The 15803-nt window shown below is 41.3% G+C and overlaps 1 protein-coding gene across 1 annotated transcript; it reads right to left on the minus strand.

Annotated features, from left to right (window-relative positions):
* Window positions 1-10427: 10427 nt before the first annotated feature.
* On the minus strand, window positions 10428-11381 carry LOC113177529 (vomeronasal type-1 receptor 97-like). The gene has a single exon (XM_026382076.2). The coding sequence runs from the start codon at window positions 11379-11381 to the stop codon at window positions 10428-10430; it is 954 nt and encodes a 317-aa protein (XP_026237861.2).
* Window positions 11382-15803: the final 4422 nt, after the last annotated feature.

Here is a 15803-nt window from a genome sequence, read left to right on the forward strand (position 1 = left end):
TGGGTATATTCCACAGTGTGTATGTAGCCCATTTTTCTCACCCATTCATCTGGTGAAGGACACCTGTGTTGGTTCCACAGTGAGCAGTTGTGAGTTGAGCTGGTGTGAAAATTGATGTGCCTGCATCACTATAGTATGCTGATTTTAAGTCCTCTGGGTGTATGCTGAGGAGAGGGGTAATTGGGACACATGGCGGTTCCATTCCCAGTTTCCTGAGGAATTCCCACCCTGATTTCCAGATTTGCACCAGTTTGCAGTTTCACAGCCATGGATGAGTGTAAACTTTCCCCCACATCCTCTCTGACACTTATTGTTACTTGCATTCTTCATAATTGTCATTCTGACCTGTGTGAGATGAAATCTCAGTACAGTTTTAGTTTGCATTTCTCTAATGGCTAGACAAACTAAAAAAACTCAAGAAATATTGAACATTTTTTCCTATATTTGTGGACCATTGGTATTTTTCTCTCTATGAAGTGTCTGTTCATTTTCTTTGCCCATTTATAGATTGGATTATTTGTTCAGTTTTTTGAGTTACATCCTGGAGATGAGTGCTCTCTCTGAGATGTGGATGGCCAAGATGTTCTCCCATTCTGTAAACCCTCTCTCCCCATTCTTGATCATTTCCCTTGCTGTAAAGAAGCTCTTGAGTTTGGTTTCATGCCATTTATTTACTCTTAATTGAACTTTTTTGCATTTCAGGAGTTTTGTTGAGGAAGTTGGTTCCTAAGCCAACATAAGGTAGATTTGGGCCTCTGGGTCTCTGGTCTAATGCCTAAGTTCTTGATCCACTTAGAGTTGGGGTTTTGCAGGTTGAGAGACAGGGGTTTTGTTGCATGTGGCCACATGTGGATTTCCAGTTTCCCCACTCCATTTTTTGGAGAGGTTATCATTTCTCCAATGTGTGTTTTCAGCGTCTTTGTGTAGTATGAGGTCACTGTACTTCAGTGGTTTCTTCTCTTTGTCTTCTTTTCTTACCATGGTCTACCTGTCTGCTTGGTGCCCATACACCATGCCATTTTTGATACTCTAGCTCTGTAGTATAATTTAAAGTTTGGTCTTGATATGCTTGCTGCTTCATTTTTCTTGCTCAGGATTGGTTTGGCTATTCTGGGCCTCTTGAGTTTTCCAAATGAATGTCATGTGTTGAGAGCCACAGCCAAAGGGGCCCCAGCAAACTTCCAGCTGCCAGCTGATGATTGGCTCACAGTGGCCCCAGCAACATCTAGCTGATTGGCTCCTCTGAGGTGATATTCATTGGGCTATTTCCCTGACCTTCAGAGTGCCAGCTGATGATAGGCTCACAGCGGCCCCAGCAACATCTAGCTGATTGGCTCCTCCACGGAGCTGCTCGTTGGGCTGTTTCCCTGCCTATTCAGACCACACAGCTGCTCATTGGGGGACGTCTTTGGCTCCGCCCACACGACCCAGCCAATCGGCCTCAAGAGCAGGAGGATTGTGGGAGGTGGAGAGGCTGATGTGGGGGTGAGAGGCTTGTGGAAGCCGATGGTTGCAGTTGGGCTCTGAGGGGTTTTTCCTGAGGAGCTGTTTTGCTTGGGTTTGTAGTTCTAAAAATAAAGTTAGTTTCTTTTGACAAGTGGCTCCTGAATTGTGCCCAGCCAGACTGTGGCATTTGGTGGCTCCCACGGGAGCGACTGAGGGTAAGTAAACTGCTCGCCCCAGGGGGCAGGGCAAGAGGATGGGTAGCCATTCTATGTTTCCTCTTTTGTTTTGCTTCATTTTTGTTTTAAGTTGCCTGTCCCTGGAGATGAGTGAGACAGAATAAAAACCGCTCAGATCTGAGGAAAAACTATTTGTGTCTGAGAAACAGACAGGGAGAAATGACCAATGCACACGTCAGGAGGATAGAAAGGCTATAATGAATTTTTGTTGTTCCATTTTTATTGGATTCTGTCTCAGTTTTGTTTGGCGTCATCTTGTTGGATTGTATTATAGTAGAAATATGGGATCAGAAATTAGTAAAAAACAAACCGAAAGACTGTTAAGTAAATTGTTAGAGGAAGGAGGCATCCCAGTAAAATCAAGAGCAGTCAGGGCATACGTTGATACAATACAAAGATGTAGCCCATGGCTTTTAAAGGAGGAGTTGTTAGATATATCACAGTGGGACCATCATGGTGAAGATTTAAAAAGAATAGAAAAGAACAACCCAGGGACTCTGCCAGTTGGCACATTGCCATTGTGGACGTTCGTATCTGGTTTGCTTAGTCCAAAGCCTTCAGTTCAGACAAAGTTAGAGGAAGGAGAAGACATATTGATTCAAGTAAAAGAGAAGGTCTTTCGAACTAGTCAGACAGAGGAAAAAGTGTAAAGCAGAAAAAGCCAGGGGAAAAGTTACAACAGGAGACTGCTAATAACACCTTTCTTTCAGAGAGCGTAAGTGTCCAACCAACAGCACCACCTCTACAGGAGACTGCTGCTAACAGCATTCTATCACCAGAGGGCATAAGTGTCCAATCACAGCACCACCTCCATATGCTAGGAGGCTCCCAACCCCCGCAGTTGATAGTTGGGATCCTGAGACAGGATCTCAAGTATTAACATGCCCTGTATTTGAGGTAGGAGGGCAGCGAATTTACCAGGGTTTAATTTTCAAAACAGTGAAGGAGCTAAAAGAGGCTGTAACAACCTATGGTCCTCAAGCACCCTTCACTGTAAGCTTAGTCGAATCCATTAACAACTTGAACATGATGCCAGCAGATTGGGCTAGAATGTGTAAAGCTGTGCTAAATGGAGGTCAATACCTGTTATGGAAGGTTGGCAATGAGGAATTTTGCAAGGACACGGCTAGGTGAAATGCAGCAGCTGGTTATCCTCAGAGAAATCTAGATATGTTGTTAGGAAAGGAACCTTATGAGGATCAGCAGCAACAAATTGCATATGATCCTGGCATATACTCCCATATTGCTGTAGAGGCGATTAGGGCATGGAAGACTTTACAAGGACATGGAGGTTTACAAGGTCAATTATCTAAGGTAATACAAGGAGCTAATGAACCTTATGCTGAATTTGTAGATAGGCTTATTGAAACACCTACCAGAGTTTTTGGGAAAACAGAACAAGCAATGCCATTAATAAAACAACTGGCTTATGACCAAGCGAATCATTGGTGCAGAGATATCATTAGACCATGGAAACATGAAGATTTAAACACATATTTTAAATTATGTAGAGACATTAATGAACAAGAGCAAGTTGTGGCAGCTGCAGTAAAACAGGCTTTAGATGCCAGAGACATTAATGAACAAGGGCAAAGTGTGGCAGCTGCAGTAAAACAGGCTTTAGATGCCAGACCAAGAACATGCTACAATTGTGAACAAACAGGTCATTTTAAAAGGAATTGCCCCATAGGAGGAGGGTTTAACAAAACTAGGTATCAAAGGAGTAGAATACTGGGTATTTGCCCACGATGCCGTAGAGGGACACATTGGGCTAATGAATGCCGTTCTCAAACAACCATAGAGGGTACTCCATTATCAAAAAATGAACAAGGACCAGGTGTTTATCCACGATATCATGGAGAAAGGCATCGGGCTCTATTGCCAAAAAATGGACAGGGGGGCCCAATGCTCCAGGGCCCAAAAACCACAAATATACAGAGCACTGGAGGAACCCAGCAACCCCATCATGGTAGTGCCCAGGACACATTGTCCATCAGATCCCTCATCAGACAAACCAGAGGGAGCGCAGGGTTGGACATATGTGCCTCTGCCAGATCAGTACTAACTCCAGAGATGGGAGTTCAAATCATTCCCACAGGGATAAAAGGACCTCTTCCCAAAGGAACAGTAGGCTTATTATTGGGAACAGCTCTTCTACTATAAAAGGACTTATGATAAGTCCTGGGGTAATTGATCCCGATTATGAAGGTGAAATAAAAATTATAGCCGGTTCTCCAAAGGATATATCAGTAATTTCACCAGGAGATAGAATACCACAGTTACTAATAATACCCAGCCTACATGATAAATTTTCCAGTCATGCTGTAGAGAGAGGTTCCAAGGGATTAGGCTCCACAGGTGTAGTATGGGCTATGCTTTCTTTAAACTTAGATTCTTGCCCCATGTTAAAACTAAATATTCAAGGACATGAATTTAATGGGCTACTGGATACAGGTGAAGACCTTAGCATCATCTCTTGTCAAGAATGGCCAAAACTATGGCCATTACAACAAGCCACTCAAACGCTTCAAGGCCTAGGAGTGGCAACTAATCCCCATAGAAGTGCAATGGTATTAGATTGGAAGGATCCTGAAAGATGTGAAGGAACTATACAGCCATATGTATTGGATCATCTTCCCGTAAATTTATGGGGACAAGATGTCCTAGATCAATTAGGTTTGACATTAACAAATAACATCAACCAAAATGCACCCACTATTATGACTAGACAAGGTTTTAGGAAAGGAAAAAGATTAGAAAAACAAGAACAAGGTATAGCAACACCAATACAAATAGATCAAGGAACGGACAGACATGGGTTGGATTTTCAGAAAGGGCCACTGAGACAATAAAACTTACTTGGAAATCAGAAAGACCAGTATGGGTTCCTCAGTGGCCCCTGACTAAAGAAAAGATACAAGCAGCCCATGATCTGGTCAAAGAACAATTAGCGGAAGGACATATACAACCTTCTGTATCTCCCCATAATATTCCCATTTTTGTCATCAAAAAGAAATCTGGTAAATGGAGATTATTGCAAGATTTAAGAGCCATTAATAATGAGATGGTGGGCTGGGGATGTGGCTCAAGTGGTAGCGCGCTCACCTGGCATGCGTGCGGCCTGGGTTCGATCCTCAGCACCACATACAAAGATGTTTTGTCCGCCGAAAACTAAAATAAATAAATATTTTTTAAAAAATAATGAGATGGTTATTATGGTACCTGCTCAATCAGGGATTCCTCAATTGTCTGCTTTGCCAAAAACTTGGTATGTTTTAGTTATGGATATTAAAGATTATTTTTTTTTTCAATTCCAATTCATCCTGAGGATAGTCCACGTTTTGCATTTACTATCCCTGCACTGAATCATGAAGGTCCTGATCAGAGATATGAATGGAAAGTACTCCCTCAATGGATGGCTGACAGCCCAACTATGTGTCAAATTTATGTTAACAAAGTAATCCAGGCACTTAGAAATCAAAATCCTGAACTACAAATATTTCACTATATGGATGATGTATTATTAGCACACAAGGCTAAAAACACATTGATAGAATGTTATGCCACACTTACAAACTTATTAAAAAATTATAATCTAGAGAGAGCAATAGATAAAGTACAATTGAATTTTCCAATTAATTATTTAGGAGTTCTATTATCCTCAAACATGGTCCGTCCACCATAAATTCAAATACGAGTAGATCAACTCAAATCAATTAACGACTTTCAAAAGTTATTAGGAGACATAAATTGGATAAGGCCTTATCTAGGTATACCAACAGGAGAGTTGGGACCTTTATTTGATATCCTAAAAGGTCCATCAGATCCAAATTCACCCCGAATGTTAATGCCTGAAGCAAGAAAGGCATTAAAAATCATTGAAACATATATGGAAAATATGCATTTGGATAGAATTGATATAAGTTTGCCTTTATTATTTATTGTACTACCAACAAAAAATATTCCTACAGGAGTATTTTGGCAAGAAGGTCCATTATTATGGATACATTTATCTTATTCTCCTAACACTAATCTTACTAGGTATCCTGAGGCTGTAGGACAATTAATACTCAAAGGAATAAAAACAGCAAAGGAGTGTTTGGAATTTCTCCCAATAAAATTATTACTCCATATACTATGAATCAAATTGATGAATTAGCTAATGAGTTAAATACTTGGGCAATAATCATGTACAAATCTAATGTTTCATTTGATAACCACTTACCATCTAATCCTTTATTGTCTTTTTGGTCATTGCATCCTGTAATTTTTCCAAAAATGACAAGAAAAACACCTATCATGAATGCTTCAAATATATTCACTGATGGGTCAAATAATGGTACAGCAGCAGTAGTTACACCTGATCAAACTTTTACATTTTTAGTACCCAAACAATCAGCTCAAAAGGTAGAGCTTAATGCAGTATTACAAGCTTTTGTGATGTTTAAAGATTCTGTATTTAATTTATTTTCTGATAGTCAGTATATAGTTAATGCTATAGTATCCCTTGAAGATGCTGGTAGGATTTCCCCTTCTTCTACTGTTTTCTCCTTGTTTTCCACTATACAAAGTTTAATCTGGGACAGAAAAGATCCATTCTTTATAGGACATATCAGGGCACATACAGGATTGCCTGGAGCCCTTAGTTTGGGCAATGATTTAGCAGATAAATCTACACATGACATTCATAATTTCTCTACACTAGAAGAAGCTATAAATTTTCATAAAAGGTTCCATGTCAATGCTAATACTTTACAAAAGCGTTTTAAAATAACTAAGGAACAAGCTAGATGAATAATAAAACAATGTCAAAATTGTGTGACCTTTTTACCACAAGTTAATCTTGGAGTCAATCCTAGAGGATTGATACCTAACCATATTTGGCAGATGGACGTCACACACTTGCCAGAATTTGGAAAATTAAAATATTTGCATGTTACGGTTGATACTTCTTCTGGATTTTTGATGGGCTCCCTTCATGCAGGAGAAAAAACTAAAGATGTTATAGCTCATTGCTTACAAAATTTTGCCACTGTGGGCATTCCAAAACAGTTAAAAACAGATAATGCCCCTGGTTATACTTCTACCTCTTTTAAACAATTTTGCTCATCATTTGGCATTACTCATATAACAGGAATCCCATACAATCCACAGGGACAAGGCATAGTTGAAAGAGCTCATCAAACTATTAAAATGTACTTATTAAAGCAAAAAGACGGAATTGGGAAGAGGTATATATTCCCCAAAGATAAACTTAAAATAAGCCTTTTTACTCTAAACTTTTTAAATTTGGATTCATCAGGACTTAGTGCTGCAGAAAGGCATATGTGTCCAAAAAATGTACATAAGCCCAAGGTACTTTGGAAAGATATTCTAACAGGACAATGGAAAGGTCCTGACCCAGTGATTGCCTGGAGTCGGGGGTCTGTTTGTGTGTTTCCACAGGAAGAACAGCAGCCGATTTGGATTCCAGAGAGATTAACTAAAGCAATTTCTACAGACCAAAAGAAGATGATTTGGCTCAAATCCATAACAGCTGATATCCAAAACTCCAGTTTGGCTATCCTTACATCTGCGACAGAACCAGGATGCTTTTTTCAATATCTATTTCATTATTGCCCTTTCCTATATCATGAAGTTCTATTTTGTTTTTTGAGCTCACACAGACCTAGGTTAATGTTTTGCTGATCAGTTCTATTTTTTTGACTATAGAGTTTTTAAACATTGCAATGAAGATTTCACCTGTAAAAAGTTATGAGGCCTTTACTATTATGTCACGTGTTGTATGTATTATATTATGTGTGCACACTTGTGTTTTGTGTTATATGTTTGAATGTACATATGTCCATATATCATATATGATGAGCGCTCATGAAAAAATGGAAAAGAGGCTGGGGTTGGTGTGTGAGAGGCTTGTGGGAAGCCGGTGGTGGCAGTTGGGCTCTGAGGGTTTTTCCTGAGGAGCTGTTTTGTTTGGTGTGTGTGGTTCTAAAAATAAAGTTCGTTTCTTTTGACAAGTGGCTCCTGAATTGTGCCCAGCCAGACTGCGGCAGGCATCCAACCAGGCACAAGGCACCTTCCACAGTCATGGTGACCTTTCCTTTCACATCACGCCCTCCTGACTGCTGTGACAGGACCCCACCTCGTGGTGGCTCTGATTGGCATTTCCTTGAGAATTGATGGATGTTGCATCTTTTCATTGCTCATTGGCCACATATGTGTTTTTGCTTGGGTGGGATATCTCTTCATATCTTGTGCTGTTTTTAATGAGGTTATTATTTTTTTACTAAGTTCTGAGGTTTTAATAAAGGTTGATGTTTTTGTGTGTGGTGCTGGGGACGGAACCCAGGGCCTTGTGCTTACAAGGCTAACACTCTACCAACTGAGCTCCATCCCCAGCCCCAAACGTTGAAAATCAACCTCTTTCCTGATATATGATCCGAAAGTGTTGTCTTCATCCCATACGTCGTCTGTTAACAGCTGATTGTTGACTTTTCTGTACAGAAGATTTGTAGTTTCATGTCATCATGTTGCTGACTTTGTTGCCTGTACTTTGGGTGTGATATCCCAGAAATCATTTCCTATTCCAATGCCATGAAGATTTCCAACTATTTTTTTTGTGTGTGGGGGGGTCTCACATCTACTTCTTCAATCCACCTCGATTTGATCCTTGTGTGTTCCATCATTTTTCTTTTGCATACAAATATCTGTTGACAAGAATATTCACACTACATTGGCTATATATGGCAGTGCTTTGAAAGATGTCTCCATGACATTGTATGAGGATGTTTACCAAGACACCCTGTTCTGTTCCACTAGTTTATAGGTTCACTATTATGTAATTATACCATATTTTTTTCTTCCTTTTTTATTTCTTTTGTATGCAGGTGTGCTTTTCAAGTGTTGGTGATGAACCCCGGGGCCTGTGCACATACACTAGGCAAGTGCTACATCTCCAAGATCCATCCCCAGCCCTAACACACTGTTTTAATTACTATAACTTCATATTATATTTAAAAATTGGGTGTGGTTCCATCAGCTTTGTTGTTTATCAGGGTTGATTTACCTATTCAGGGTCTCCTATGATTGCATGTGGATTTTAGCTACCTTGTTTCCTATTTCTGTAAAATATCCTCCTGAGATTTGGAAAAGGGATTGCATCTGATCTGTATGTAACTCTGAAACTATGGACATTTTTATACTGATTCTTTGCATCATGAATACGATGCATGGTTCCTCTGATTGACTGATTGCTTTAATTTCTTGCATCATTATACTTTTCAGGGTGCAAGTGTTTTCTTTCTCTGGTCAAATTCATGCTTCGGTATTTTGCTCTTTATAATGGTTTATTGTGGGGATTGTCTTCTGAATTTTCTTTTCACATATTTTGTGGCAATTGTAAAGAAACAAAACAGAATCCTTGGGATGTTGCCTTTGTGTTCTGCTGAATGCCTGTCAGAATCCTGAAAGGAATTCTGTGGGATCTTTCACCATGTCGAAACCTGGTGTTCTGACCACATGCACCTCTCACCCAGGAAGCCTCAACATGGGAGCTACCCACTACGATGCTGAAAGTCTTTAGAAGGCTGAGCGGCCCACAGTGGTGCCGAACAGCATCCGCATGGAGAACACCTCTCCTGGGACAGGCGAGATCCCAAGTGAGCTACTCAAAACCAATCTTCAAATCACTGTAACAAATCAGCTCTGATGTTTCAAATCTCACCAAATGACCCTGCGGCACGTTTAGAGTCTTATCCCTTATGTTATAGTTTCAGAAAGAATGCTTTCCACACCTGAGTTGATCATTAAAAACACTTTTATGAGGATAAAATATATATAACATAAACATTCTGAACATGTTTTAGCATTCAGTCAAGTGGCCTGGAATCTATTCACATTATTGCACAACAGTCACCACCACCCACGAGAGCGCTCACTTCCTAACTGAATAGATGTTCTCCACGTACCAAGGGACAGTGCCCCGCTGCAGCCTTGTCTTGGTCTCTGGACACCCTTATGTTCCTGCTCTGTCACTCTGCCCACTCCAACTCCCACCTTCTTTAAGTACATTTATACAATGTTTGTTCTTTTCTGACTAAACCAGCTTCACTGAGTAGAGGAACTTGAGGACTCAGCTCTGCGGTCCCATGTTCCAGAATATTTTTCCATTTTAAGAGTTGATGATATTCCAGAGTGTGCAGAGGTCATTGTGTATTGTTTACATATTCTTCTGGTTGTAGGTGTTGTTTCTGTGTTTGAATATTTAAAGCATGGTTTTAGGAGCAGTAATGTGGAAATAATTGTTTGACTTCCTGCCTGTAGAACCTGTGTGTGTGTGTGAGTGTGTGTGTTTGTGTGTGTGTGTGTGCGCTGGATCATGTGATATTTCATGGTAGAATATGTTTACAAATGTAGTTTGGAAAAATACAGATAATGGAGATGATGCAATATTTGAGAAGCATTGGGACTGTTATTCTAAAAAGACTTTGCAATAATCCAGGTTATGACAAGTGACATCCAACTCACAGGACCCTATTAAGGATCCGGTGAGAAACATGACATCCCCATAATATCTTGGAGAGGCACATGGTTTAGCTTTCTTTACTGTTGTTGCATCCACACATGTCCAACTGGATGGTTCAACAGAGGGAGCGAGACTTTGCATTGCATTGAAACCAAAGACTTTACACATGCTGTCATGATAAATCACCCCAAATTCAGTGCAAATTCTCGCCTAAACAGAACTTATCCACCACTGGCTACTGAAACGTTTACTGTCTTGTCCCACATGTATCTGAAAATAACAATGATACGTTTTTCAGTACAAATGAACACCAAAGGACTGAACGAGGCATAGCTGTGGGTCACCAGGATCTGGATACAGTAAAATATTGGATCATCCTTCAGTGTGATTCTTGCATAGGCGACAACGCTGTCCAAGATGGACATGACCACGAAGCAACTCATGAGCAGCAGGATGGTCTGGGTGGCCCTCAGTTCTGGGGATGACACTGGGGACGGGCTGCTGCTGTGGAGATGCCGGGATTGCCTCTTGTGCCTGCACAGGAGAGCCACCATGTACCCACTGGAGAGGGCCATGATTCCTATAAAGGAGGCTTCCCTGAAGGTCAGCAGGATGGACAAGCTGTGCCGGAGGAAGAAGGTCATGGGGATGAAGGAGCAGGATTCTGTGATGTACATAAAGTTGTCTGAGGTCCAATTGGGGGTAGCAGCAATGGAGATGAAGAGGTGGCTACTGAAGGATGAGTAGATGACCCACAGGAAGAGAAGGAAACACAGGTTGTGAAGAGAGGATTTATGTTTGAACCTTGCCAAGCAGGAGCTCCTGGGGCTGAGGGTGATGGCTTGGAGGACACTCAGCAGGCAGGTGGCACAGATGGAGAAGCCCCTCATCAACCTGTACAGGTAGATGAGCAATTTACACATCAGGTCGTCCCACCTGCCCCCCTGAGGCATAAAAATGTCTGAAGCTATGAAGCCATTGATGAGCAGAATTACCAGGTGGATCAGGGCCAGGAGACCAATGGGCAGGTCAGTGGGCTTAGGTCTGTGCCCAGTAATGTGCAAGGAGATGTGGACCAGGAAAAGAAGGGTGTTGGCCATGACCCCAACTCCAGTCACGGTGTACACGGTGTTTCTCATGTGAATATTACTGTACAGTGTGTTGGCTTTGTTCATCTTATGGAGAAAAGAGAAATATCCTGAACACAGTAACTCAAAAAAATGTCTCTTTTTTTGCAAATCTGATCTCCTTCACCAATCTCGAATGAACCCCACTTCCATGAAGAAAAAAAGAAGATTCATCCAACTGTATTTTTATTCCACATGTAAATTCAGTTCTGGTGCCGGGCACAGTGGTGTCCACCTGAAATCCCAGTGACTCCAGTCACTGAGGCAGGAGGATGACAAGGGTGAAGCCAGTCTGGGCGTCTTAGTGAGAGTCTGTTTCAAAATACAGAGTCAAAACGACCGGGTGTAACTTGGGGCTGGTGCACTTACCCACCAAGCAGCCCTCAGCACAAAATTAAAAAAAATACTAGGTTCTATTCACACCCTCGAGAACACATCTCCACGAACCGCCTTATCTCAGTGCCTTCCAATCTCACTGGGACCTCCACAGCAGCATACATATTGATACTTCAGTTTTCTTGTACATTAAGAATTGTCAGCCAGGTACCGTGGTGCACTCATGTAACCCCAGTGGCTCAGGAGGCTGAGATGGGACAATGACCAGTTCAATGCTAATGTTAGCAAGTTAGCAAGGACCTAAGCAACTTCCTGAGACCCTGTCTCAAAAGGAAAAATAAGAAGAGCCGGGAATTTTTTAAAAATCGTGGCTCAAAACAAGTGCCATCTATCTTAGAATATTTTTCCTTCCTAATGCCTCATGTCTGAGGTTGTCTGGGGCAAGACAGGAGCTTACCTGACTTGCATTTTCCTGATCTTGTCTTTCAGGTACATCATAGGAGGTCTACAAGTTGGGCCAAATTTCAGGGGGTTGATTGCAAGAAACTGGAAGCGAGACCCTCCCAAACAAGAGTGTCTACAGACCAGACTTGCAGGGAGTTACTTCATGTCAGCACCATGTTAACTCTGGCTTATTTCCCACCAGACCAAATGTTTGTAATATATAAACAAGCAAATGTCGCTGTGAACTCTGATGTCGGACTGGGTTGAAGTTGTGAATCAGAGCTGCCATTTACCATAAGTTCTTCTTAAGCACCCTGGGATGCTGAGGTCCAGTCATCTCAGCTGTCCACATAGAGAGTCCTGTTATGTGGATCCTGCAGAGACTGTGTGGGAAAAAGGAAAGTGTGCCTACCAACCTTGGAAGTGTTCATGGCACATAATGAGCTCTTCAGAAATGTTGGCTTCTCATTTTAGTATTCTACAGTTTTTTATGCACAAGACTTGGGAGAATCAATGCAGTTCTTTTAATAACAGATCAGCTGTGTCCCTGCCTGAAAAGAAAGAGTAGAAAGGAATTACCGCAGGACATGTGGGTGCACGCCTGTAATCCCAGCAGGTCAGGAGCCTGAGGCAGGAGGATGTGAGTTCAAAGCCAGCCTCAGCCACTTACACAGGCTCTGAGCAACTCAGCGAGACCCTGTGTCTAAATACAATATGAAAAGAGGGTGGAGATGTGGCTCAGTGGTTAATTGCTCCTGTGTTCAAACTCTAGAAAAAAAAATAGAAAAACCTACAAAGTAGAACATTTGCACAATCCTATTCTGAAGACTCAAAACTTTATGACTATCCTTGGAATCCTCTGAGGTGGCTACACATGTCACATTGTTGTGCATCCTCTGGCCAGAATAACTAGCCTATGTTAGAACATTCTGGAACTATTACCAAGAGCATAGTTATTTTTTTTTTCCCTTTTTAAGACTTTACAGTCAGAGTAGTAAATAGAACTACATTTAAAACAGACTTGGTGCTGTTTTAAAACAGAGTTGGTGTTTCAAGGTTTTAATTCCTGAAAATTAATTCCTGAAATTTCAGCCCATTTCTGAAAGATGAGGTCTAAGATGTTATCTCTGTTACACGTTCAAGGTGACATTTTTCTGGAATCAAATGCCCAAGACTGAAGTTTATGCTGGAGAATTTGTTGAATGATCGGCTGGAACAACATTTCTTGGAGAGTGTGTCCAATGCTTTTTTTAGGTTTCCTATGTGAGTAAGAACATGCAGTGTTTGTCTAAAAGAGAAATTCTCTACACCATTAGGGAAAAAGTTCTTTTCTGAGATGTGGTGATCAGGGAAAATAAAATTTTATTCTTTCACTTATTCAGTATATTCAGGTTTGCTCCCATGACAAGCCCAGAAATGACACTAGGAAGATCTTCCACAAGGCACACATGGTCACAGGCACAGATGTTATTCCCAGACATCTTCATACATAAAATTACATACATCTGTTCTTATACAACTGTTTCATGTAGGTAACATATATACGGAAGAAGCTTTAAAGAATAACTTAAACATCTATGTTTAACTATAATTGTTTATGTACAACATTTTAAAATAAAAATTTAAAATTTTAGTTCTAAAATGGTGTTCTCTTAACCATTTGTGTGAAATGGAGACTTTGCTTTCGTTGTGTTTGATTCATGTTAAATCGTGCAAGGCAAGCACACAGCATTGTAAAACTTTCAGTAACATGATTAAATGATCTAACCACTTCAGATCAGAGCATTCAAGGACATGATTTTCAATCTTACTTCAAAAAATGTAGTCGTGCAAACAGGAAAGTTTTAGGAAAAGTAGTGATTAGAAGAAGGCAGGAGTTTTCCAAAATATTCAGAAATTAAGACCTCAGTTTATATTTGCTTTAAAATGACCAGAAAGTCTTATTTGTCTGAAGGCAAAACTGCACAGTAGCAACATGAAAATGGGTCTCCTTTCTCCAAAGCATGAAGGAGAATGACCAAACACTTTCAACAACTAAAATACAATTACAGGTACAATTACATATATCTAAATCTATCCAGCTGTGACCAAAGAGTTTCTTTTTCCTACCAAGAATTGAACCCAGGAGTCCTCAACCACTGATACACAGCCTGAGGTCCATCCTCATTTTTATTTTGAGACAGGGACTCACTACGTTGCCCAGGGCCTTGCTAATTTCCTGAGGTTGGCTTTGAATTCACAACCCTGCTGCCTCAGCCTCCAGGACCCTGGGATTACCATTCCCATCCTCCATCTAAATTTCAGATCACATCATAATGTATCAGCAAATCATACATCAATACAGAATACCGATTCACTTAAATGTCAGACAATGTGTAAGTGATTTTAAAAAGTGTGTCGCTACATCTCTGTTAACAGCTCAGTGACATTAGAATGAGTTCTGGTGAATCAGAACCCTTCATAAAAATGAGCTAAAAGACATTGTCCAGCGTGTCCTCTCCCAGCCATTGCACCTGCCACTCACACCTGTCTAGCACAGAAGAGCCCGGAGGCTCAGGACCAGGATGGAGATTTCTGCTTCCCTGCAGGGTAATCAAGGGGCCTCCTAAGCTGTGGCTCTTAGCAATGTGATGGTGTCTGGTTAACACGCTGGTCAAAGCAAACTACATTAGAAAGACTGCCCCTTTCATACAGAGGGACATAAGTCATAGGGGAAGTAACGTGGCCCAGGTGCAGTGGTGCACACCTGTAATCCCAGCAGTTTGGGAGGCTGAGACAGAAGGATCACAAGTTTGAGGCCAGCCTCAGCAACTTAAAGAGGCCCTAGCACGTTATTGAGACCCTGTCTCTAAATCAAATGTGAAAAGTTCTGGGGTTGTGGCTCAGGGGTCAAGCACTCCTGGGTTCCATCCCTGGTACCAAAATAATAATGATACCAGCAGCAGCAAAGGAGCACACTTTGATTCACGGTTGCTACTTAGTTCAACTTCACCACCACGGTGCCCATGGCTAACGTAAGATGGACAAGTGAAATCTGGGAAGGGAATCATCCTGCTTTAAGTGGGTTAGGATCTCAGGAAAAATTGGGAAGGAAGTTCTTCTCTGTGGCAGAGATCTAGCTGGGAAACTCTGAAGAGCACTAGGGAGAAACAGCTTGCACATCAGGGAGGGCACAGCCACCCACAGTCAGGTGCCCTGCTGGGTGCAGAGCCAAGGTGACATATATAAGCCACAGGACCAAGGAGGAGAAAATCCTGGAGAATATTTGGGTGAATGAATGGCAGCTATTTCCTGAAAATAATCCATTGTTTCTGTATCTTGGAAGGATTTAAGTACAGCTCAGGGTTCACACTTACAGATAGACCCTGAGAATATTTTAAAGTCTGTATTCAGAATCATTAAAAGAAAAATTAGTCTTCTAACAACAATAGGGAACAGCAAATTAGATTCATCACAGACCCTAAGCTGTCATCACTGGGAAACCCAAACTTACCTGCAGGAGGATCTGTACCCCTGATGACATGAGGCAAGTCCAGTTTGCTTTAGGAAGAAGAAAAGAAGATAGGTTCACTTTTTTCTGGAAGTGCATTTGCATGAAATAGGACATGAAAATACACCAGGACAGAGTGAGTTTAGGATGTGGGGGAAAGGCACACTCATACATGGCTGGTGGGACTGCAAATTGGTGCA

This window comes from Urocitellus parryii, chromosome 16 (assembly GCF_045843805.1).
Source record: "Urocitellus parryii isolate mUroPar1 chromosome 16, mUroPar1.hap1, whole genome shotgun sequence".
Lineage (NCBI taxonomy): Eukaryota > Metazoa > Chordata > Mammalia > Rodentia > Sciuridae > Urocitellus > Urocitellus parryii.

Coding starts and splice junctions, on each gene's coding strand:
- LOC113177529 (XM_026382076.2), bottom strand. CDS start 11,381: ATGAACAAAGCCAACACACTGTACAGTAATATTCACATGAGAAACACC.